The 8,708-nt window shown below is 33.8% G+C and overlaps 2 protein-coding genes across 3 annotated transcripts; one reads left to right on the top strand and one right to left on the bottom strand.

Annotated features, from left to right (window-relative positions):
• Positions 1-168: 168 nt before the first annotated feature.
• Positions 169-2,795, bottom strand: LOC140049323 (uncharacterized). 2 transcript variants are annotated; one of them, XM_072094197.1, is made up of 3 exons: positions 2,744-2,791; positions 2,490-2,542; positions 169-1,525 (listed from the first exon to the last, which is right to left on the bottom strand). In XM_072094197.1, exon 3 carries the CDS (start codon positions 1,523-1,525, stop codon positions 698-700), a length of 828 nt encoding a protein of 275 aa, XP_071950298.1. In that variant the 5' UTR covers positions 2,490-2,542; positions 2,744-2,791; the 3' UTR covers positions 169-697. The 2 variants fall into 2 exon arrangements, with proteins under 2 accessions (XP_071950298.1, XP_071950304.1); XM_072094203.1 differs by lacking the exon at positions 2,490-2,542 and having other exon boundaries at positions 2,744-2,795.
• Positions 2,796-4,669: 1,874 nt separating this feature from the next.
• On the top strand, positions 4,670-6,488 carry LOC140049312 (uncharacterized). Its single transcript, XM_072094186.1, has 2 exons — positions 4,670-4,721; positions 5,230-6,488. Exon 2 carries the CDS (start codon positions 5,230-5,232, stop codon positions 6,058-6,060), a length of 831 nt encoding a protein of 276 aa, XP_071950287.1. The 5' UTR covers positions 4,670-4,721; the 3' UTR covers positions 6,061-6,488.
• The last annotated feature ends 2,220 nt before the right edge of the window (positions 6,489-8,708 follow it).

Raw genomic sequence — 8,708 nt, 5'->3', positions numbered from 1 at the left:
AAAGGTACACACTTACGTCAGCAGCTCATTCAAGTGGTTGATTGAATAAAAACATAATGGTTTCTGGCATGTTAGTCCTAGATTCTAAAGGAAATCATTCAATACTAGAAACCGAATTCTTCTACAAACAAACTTTTAAATGTAGTACAGAATACTGATAATACGGTAATATTTTATTCATGATGAATATTCATTCATTTTATAAAAAAACAATTAACAATCATGAATCAAAATTCAACAATATTTAACACTTCGAAGTTAGCATACGTTTTTAATCAATTTAATAAACAAATGATGAATCTTGAGTTGAATGGGACAACATTATATTATTCAGACTCTTTCAACAAGGCGAATCCAAGTTCAGTAGGTAAGGTTTCAACGAATGAAATATTCTCCCCCGGTTAAAAAAAAACAAAACATTGTTTTATAGCACACCACTGTTCTAGAGTAAACTAAATTAATCTACTGCCGTCATCTTGAATTGGACATGGACTATTTGACTTTCAATAGTGGAGTAGAGCGGTTAAACTGCAAATAGTGATTTCAATCAATAGCTAACTAATGCATGGCACATGATACAAAATATATCAATCAAATGTAAAAGATGCCCTTATGCGCGTTACTAAATAATTTTCACACAGAAATCTAAAACAAAATGATCTTGTTTTCAAAGTATATCTTTTTAAAGATTATATTTTTAATCGAGAGTCATCCTCATATTATACAACTCCTTATAATAAGGTTCAGAGTCTTCAATAGACTTCTTAACATGTTCTGGGACATGCGCTTTACTGTGATCAGTGGCAATTCCGGAACTAAAACCTGTACTGTTAAATGCATTCTTTGAAGCTTCGGGGGAAAGTTCCATAAACATTTTGTGTCCTTCAGACATTTCCCATTTAACCTCACCGTTCTTTTCCCAATTCATCATATCTGGTTTAAATGGAACACCAACAGCTTCGCACCATTTCTTCATCATAGCTTCAGGATTGGCTAGTAGATCATCTCCATCGATGAGTATAACCTCTTGTTTAAGTTCGTCTCGAACATACTTTACCAGTTCAAGCATGGCATAAAATGGCGATCTAACACTATTTGCTGTTGTAGATGCAAATTGCTGGAATGAAGTTCCAGCGTGCTTCTTGGCATTTTCAAATAATAAGTGTTTAGAAATGTGAACTTTATGTGGACTTTTGATGAGGAAGGTATGTATATAACCTTTCGGTAAATACTCAAAGTTCCCGTAGATGACGTTAGATGCGTCTTTCGCAAAAACAATTGGAGCGTCGTAGTCGGCTTCAAGCTTCGCCTTAATCTTCTTAAAGGTAAAATCTTCTTCGATTGGTACGTTCATCTTCTTGGCGATATCAGTGCGTGCTTCTGGTCCAATAAAATTGCATGCCACGAACAGTTCACGAAAAGCTTTGACATCATCTCTATTGGAGATACATCGAAGGAACGCCGTTGAACCTGCGCGTGGTACGCACCACAACATTACACGTGTTTGCTTTTGCTCAGTAGCCATCTAATTTAAGAAAATCAACAAGTTCAAGTCAACTTAATAAACAACCTGTTTGATATAAAACAGTTTGGGCCTAATGTTTGTGTTAAATAACACTGCTGCGTTTAGTTTTTCACAACATGGATACCACGGTTTAAAACTTTCCCTTAATATAAGGGCAAAGAGTTCCAATTCGGAAAAAGAAAACAAATGCAGCCACGCTTCTGGTTTTGTTTTGAAATTTAGGCTACATTGGCTTGTTTAGTTGTTATTTTTTACTATCTAAATAATATTGCACACATACACTAAAAGTAATATTATAGTAGGGATGATCAATGGGAAATTACAGATTTATATTCTCAAATTTTCCAACCTCAATCCCAAAGAAGTGGAGCGAAGAATTTCATTTTTTTATTTCAGTTTAGTTATTATTTTGAACATTTTGACTTTATACACATTCATTTTAAGTGAAAGGGAAAGTAGGCCTACAGGTTCATCACCTCAAGTTTGGTGGCCAGTAAATCAGTTATTTTACATCCTTTATTTTAACCTTTTAAAATTTAGTAGCAGTTCTAAGAATGTTAGTGTAAGAGTGCAATTTCCGGGCAAGTAGCCCACACAGGTTCATACCCTCAAAGTTTTCCTATTTAATTTCTAAAGTTATATATTTACATGGCCAGAAGAATCAGTTATTAATTGTTTAAACAATCATTTATAATGGTAATAGTATCTGTAGGTACTGAGATTTTTAGTGAAAGGTTGCAACACTAAAATTAATTCCGCCACCCTAAGATGCGCACCTCCCCGTGGCTCGACAGTCTTATACTGTAGGTGTACGTCCCAGATCAAGAAATTCTTTAAAGATGTTTCAGATTTTTCAAAAAACATGAAAAAGGAAGATAATAAAATTAAATCAGACGTTGATAGGCCATTTTGTAGTTTTAATCAAGTTAATCACTTCCGTAGAAAAAAAAACCAGAAATAGAACCTTTTGGCTGGCAGTCAATTTGACTAACTTGATTTTTTTTCTTCAAGTAAATCCTTTTTTAAAAAAACAGTAACATGTCATATTTTCAGGGGAACAATATAAATGGAATCAAATTAGAATAAAAGCTTACAAAATCTGAACTGTAGAAACCTAGGCTGTAACATGCACATTTTATACTGTGAATAACTGCAATGGAACTCGGTCAAATTGTAATTGCACCAAAAAATGCTTAAGTGGGCCTATAAAACACTAACCTTATTTTTCAACGAATTATCTTGGACAGGTTACAGGTTACTCTAACGAATGTCAAGTACAGTTTGATTGAAATATAGTGCTTTATTTAATTTATAGGCCTATATTAAGTAAATATCCACGTGATTAGATACGTTCTTGAATTGAATCTGCAACGACCAGCAACTCTTTCGCCACTGATGATTATAATATCCAATGGTAGCATCGGTATTATGTTACGCTAAGTGACACTATAATTACAGTAATACGAGGTTTAGAATGATATAAATTAATTCCATTATACTTTTGAGTACCAGTAGGCAACCTCTAGTAATCAAGGTCGAACATTCACCCGTTTAGTCAAAATCAGTGATTCATAAAAAAATAGCACATGAATCCATGTGATTACATCTGGCTAAATATAGGTGGTCTAGGTGGCGACGATATTAGGCATACACTCGAAGTAAATGTGTGCAGTTACTGTTCATAGTGTATTTCTTTTTTATTTAAAATCCACAGGCTAGCACAGTTTGCATATTTAACTAAAAATAAAAGCTATGTTAGTGGTAAATATTAACATAATACAATAAAGCAAGAAATTTAAGCCACTGTATTAAGCGAAAACTATATTGAAAAACAGTAAAATAATAATCATTAGTACTACTAAATCATCACATTTAAGAATTGCATTTCTAAAATTAAATATCATATCAAAGAAAAGTAGTTATTCTATATTATGCCCATGAATACATTCATATATAAGCACTAGAGTATAATTTGATCAAATTAGCTTACAATTGTTTATTTATTTTCATCGAGAAAATTTGAGTAACGCGAGATTTATCGAACGAGGCTGTTGTGTGTTCCATTTACTGTTGTAAACCAGATGTACCAGAAGATGAAGATGTCAGAAAGTGTATTGAAGATTCTGAACCTTATTATAAAGAATTGTATAAAATGAGGATGACACTAGATTAGAAATGTGTCTCTAAAGATATAATACTGTGAAAACATTTAGTTTAGTTTATAATAATGCAGTTTAGAAAATTGTCCTGCTGTACAACAGGAAAAAGTCAGACTTGAAGAATATTGGGCGGGGGGGGGGGGGGCGTTGGTGGTCTTGTATGTTCCAAATGTCAGTTCAAGATTATCACGTCTGAATTAAGCAAAGGTACATTCTAAAGCTAATTTATATGAACTATAAAATTGTCTCATTGAACCCTTTCAATAAGTTGGGTAAGGCACCTTGTCATATTTGGGGAAATACAACAATGCAAAGTCATCAATGAACATATTTTGGTTACACGGCCGATACATTTTTAGGTACGGTAGGGTCCTAAGCTTTTCATACATAGTACTTTTAAGAAAACAGATCGTTTTCTATATTGTATCCTTTCGCATCAGCCTTTTGTAGTCTTAACATAATAACGCCCATTTAATCCTCTGTCATTTGGCTGGTTTACTTTTGTATCATAGTATATTATTTAGATTTATAGCATGACTGAGTGTATACTTGCAATTTGATATGTTCCGTTCGGTATTAGTTCTACCTAATGGAAAAGTGATATCTAATGGTGATAATTAATTGTTCTAATGCACGTTTGAATGAGCAAAACTTGTTATTCATAATGTCTTTATAAACTATTGGTCCCGTTATATAAAGTCATCAGTAAACTGAATTATTCGCTTATTCGACCTGTATTAGTATATTGTCGTTACACAGGTACAGTAATCGCAGCAGCCGCAGCACCGAAGAGTTAATGTTAAGTTAAACCGTACTATTGAATTTCCAAGTTACCGGGTAACATGATGCATTGCGGTGAAATATTTGCTGGTCAAGGGTAATAATATCGAATATATTATTACACAGTATTGAATAACAATAATTAACTTCGCTAAGTTTTCCGTATATAAGCTCTGTTATTTTACATTCAATTACACTGATTGTCTGCTTGCCGTACGTCAGAGTAACCTGCCCAAGATATTTTATTAGCACTTGAGGTTAGTAATACAATTCAGTATTGATATGATATGACTATTTTTATTTATCCACGTATAAACTGATAAGTAGTGGTGGGTCCAGAATGTCTGAAACGATTTCTATTAGGTAGACTGGATGATGGCCACAGTAATTCTCCTTCGAGACAGGCTGACCCTACTAGGTCATTCTCAATTTGTAGCCTACCATAATGTATGTTAAAGACTTGTATTGGCGATTGTTCATGGTCACTGTCGATGATTCACCCTTTACAAATTCAGGCACCACTGTTCTACTTCTGTAGATACACTTAAAAAATTAGTACACTATATATATATATATACAGCATCTTGTATGCTTGTCGTCAACGTTTGGGGATGATAACGATTGTAAACAGATGAGTTGGTATCTCATCTTACAAAGATATATATATATATATATATATATATATATATATATATATATATATATATATATATAGACTATATACATTATTTTTATATAACTAAACACAAGGTTTCTTTATCTTAGATGGCTGCTGAGAAAAAACAAATACGTGTAATGTTGTGGTGCGTACCACGCGCAGGTTCAACTGCATTCCTTCGATGTATCTCCAATAGAGATGATGTCAAAGCTTTTCGTGAACTGTTCGTAGCATGCACTTTTTTTGGACCAGAGGCACGCCTTGATATCACCGGAAAAATGAACGTAGCAGTAGAAGAAGATTTAACCTTTAAGAAGGTTAAGGCGAAGCTTGAAGCCGACTACGACGCTCCAATTGTTTTCGCAAAAGACGGAGTGGAAGTTATTTACGGGAACTATGAATGTTTACCGACAGGTTATACACACACCTTCCTCATTAAAAGTCCACATAAAGTTCACATGTCCAAAAAATCACTATTTGAAAAGGCCATGAAGCAATTTGGAATTTCAGATGCAGGATATGACAAAGCATGTATTACATCTAATATTGGATCGCCATTTTATGAGATGCTAGAACTGGTAAAGTATGTTCGGGACGAACTCAAGCAAAATATTATATTAATCGATGGAGATGATTTGATAGCCAATCCTGAAGCTATGATGAAGAAATGGTGCGAGGCTGTTGGTGTTCCATTTAAACCAGATATGATGAATTGGGAACAGAACGGTGATATTAAATGGGAAATGTCTGAAGGACACAAAATGTTTATGAAACTTACCCCCGAAGCTTCAAAGAATGCGTTTAACAGTACTGGTTTTAGTACCCGAGTTGCCACTGATCATAGCAAAACGGATGTCCCAGAAGATGTCAGAAAGTGTATTGAAGATTCTGATCCTTTCTATAAAGATTTGTATAAAATGAGGATGACCCTAGATTAGAAATGTGTCTCTAAAGATATAATATTGTGAAAAAAGCTTAGAGAAGTTAGTTTATAATAATACAGTATAGAAAATGTTCCTGCTGTACATGAAAAATCAATGAACTTATGATTCTTATTACACCGAAACACTTTTTTTTGCGGTAGATGCCTAAACTTTTTATACAGAGTATATTATATATATTTGTTAATTACGTATCTACCTATACTAAAGGATGGTTTCTTGTCAACGTAAGGTTTGTCACGAAAAACGGATGTAAAAGTAATATAATAGTAAAATAGTTCTAATTCACATTTGAATGAGGTTTATTCATTAAAAGCAAGTCCTACTGTTTATAAACTATTGGTCTTGTCTAGTTATAGTTCATCATTTCAACTCATGAACTATTCTCCAAACTAATTAATCGCATGTTCTAACTTATTAAATTTCAACGTAGTACTAATTTTGTTTATGATTCATTATTGATTATCCTTTTAATTTATTTTGTTGATGAATAAAATAAGTCGGTAATGCTAGTTTGAAATTTGTTAACTGAATTTAAAGTCTGTTGCAGAAATTGGTTTTCCTGTAATCAACCATTTTTAGCCATAACACTGAAAGTAGCTGCTTATGTTAAATAAATTTGTATCTTTACAATTTTCTGTGAATTTACATGTTGTGATTGAATGTAGTCGTTTACAGAAAAAAAAAACATTTCTGGAAATAAATGGCATTTCAGATTGATTTGCAAAATATAATTTGGTCAACATGCTGGGTATTCGATCAAAAACGGTTTCACTTTCACTGAATTGATACAATGTTATTTAACGTTGTCATCTGGGTTCGACCTATGAACTTGAAAATAAAAGGCTAAAATCCTAAAATTAAAAACATTTGAAAATCGTGTTTACCTAATTCGCCTGTATAACGTTTAATACTTAGTAGTACTTGTTCCGTATCAATCTGCCTACAAAGTACATCATAGTACTGAAACTGCATTACTTCATGTAAATAACGATATCCTACGTGCAATGGATGATGGAAAGCTAACTGCTCTAGTATTATTAGACTTAAGTGCAGCATTTGATACGGTTGACCATCCCGTGTTGTTAAATAGACTCAGTACGTATATTGCTATTGAAGGAAAAGCACTTGATTGGTGTCGGTCATATTTGTAAAAAAAAGCCTCAACACGTGTATTGGTGATGCTATCTCAAAAGCATCTTTTTTAAACTTTTCGGTACCACAAGGATCTGTTCTTGGACCGCAATGGTTCACAATTTATTTACACCCAATACGGGATATCATTAGTAAATATGATCTGTACTATCTAAGTTTCTAAGATGATACTCAGATTTATATTTCTTTTAAACCCACAATGACACATAGTGACATTTCTTTGGAATTGCTCCAACATTTTATCCATGAATTACGTGTCTGGATGAAAAACAACTTTCTTAAATTAAATGATGAAAAAACAGAATATATTCTCATTGGATCAAAGCTGCAGTTGGAAAAACTGCCACCAAGTTTTATTTACATTGGTGAAACCCGAATAGACCCGGTTAGGCAGGTTAGAAATCTAGGAGTTGAAATGGATGCGGGTATGACTATGATTTCTCCTATCTCAAAAACTATTTCTACGTCGTCTTTTCACTTACGAAACATCCGAAGGATTCGAAAGTTTATTAATGAGGCAGCAGCTAAACAACTTGTTCATGCTTCTGTCACTTCACGACTGGATATGGGAAACTCATTGCTATATGGGCTACCACAAAAACAACTCCACAGGCTTCAGCTGATTCAAAATACAGCGGCACGAGTTGTTAAAAAACTACCAAGATATGCACACATATCAAATACCTTGGAAACTTTGCATTGGCTTCCTGTTGTTTTAAAATATTACTCTTTGTTTTTAAGTCTATTAATGGCATGGCTCCTGAATATATTTCTGACATGCTTAGGCTGTATGTTCCCAAACGGAATCTGCGTTCTAGTGATACGCTGCTTCTACATCAACCTAAGTCTCACCACTCATAGGGAGACAGAGCTTTCACCGTTACTGCTCGTCGTCTATGGAATGCTCTACCGAGCTCTATCAGATTTTGCAAAACTGTTGATACTTTTAAAAAATTATTAAAAACACATTTATTCATTAAGGCATATGGAAATCATAAGGTTTCTTAAAGTTCTAGAATTGTATAGTATAATTTTTCCTGACCAGCATTATCTTTGGGGTGCCTCTGTCTTGGTTGTTGTCTCTGAGCACCCGGTCGTCTGTGGCAAGGCAAATGTGTATCCTGCTCCTTTGTTTGGTCACCTAGGTAGGGGTCCGGGACCGCGACAGAACAAGAGCGGATGGGGACCCTCCAAAGAAATTGCATTTATTTGTTTTTATTTTTTTTTTATGCGCCTTGAGCACTCTTGAGTGGTATGTGCGCTATAAAAATCCTGTTATTATTATTGTTATTATTATAATAAAAATGACATATTCAACAACATAATGTTTAAGAATTATTTTCAAGAGGACAATATATCTTTAAGTTTGATAGAAAACTAGTATTAGAAGGCATACCCGTCTTCGACGGGAGAGAGTCCTCCTTTAAAAAACACAGATTTCAACTGAGAAAACTTTACAAACGCAAAGTATATGCAAGAGTTAAAACACT

Source organism: Antedon mediterranea, chromosome 1 (assembly GCF_964355755.1).
Source record: "Antedon mediterranea chromosome 1, ecAntMedi1.1, whole genome shotgun sequence".
In the NCBI taxonomy this organism is placed as follows: domain Eukaryota; kingdom Metazoa; phylum Echinodermata; class Crinoidea; order Comatulida; family Antedonidae; genus Antedon; species Antedon mediterranea.
This window is presented reverse-complemented; position numbering and strand designations above follow the sequence as displayed.

Excerpts from the sequence above, each read along its gene's own strand:
- LOC140049323 (XM_072094203.1), bottom strand. The coding sequence starts at position 1,525 with ATGGCTACTGAGCAAAAGCAAACACGTGTAATGTTGTGGTGCGTACCA.
- LOC140049312 (XM_072094186.1), top strand. The coding sequence starts at position 5,230 with ATGGCTGCTGAGAAAAAACAAATACGTGTAATGTTGTGGTGCGTACCA.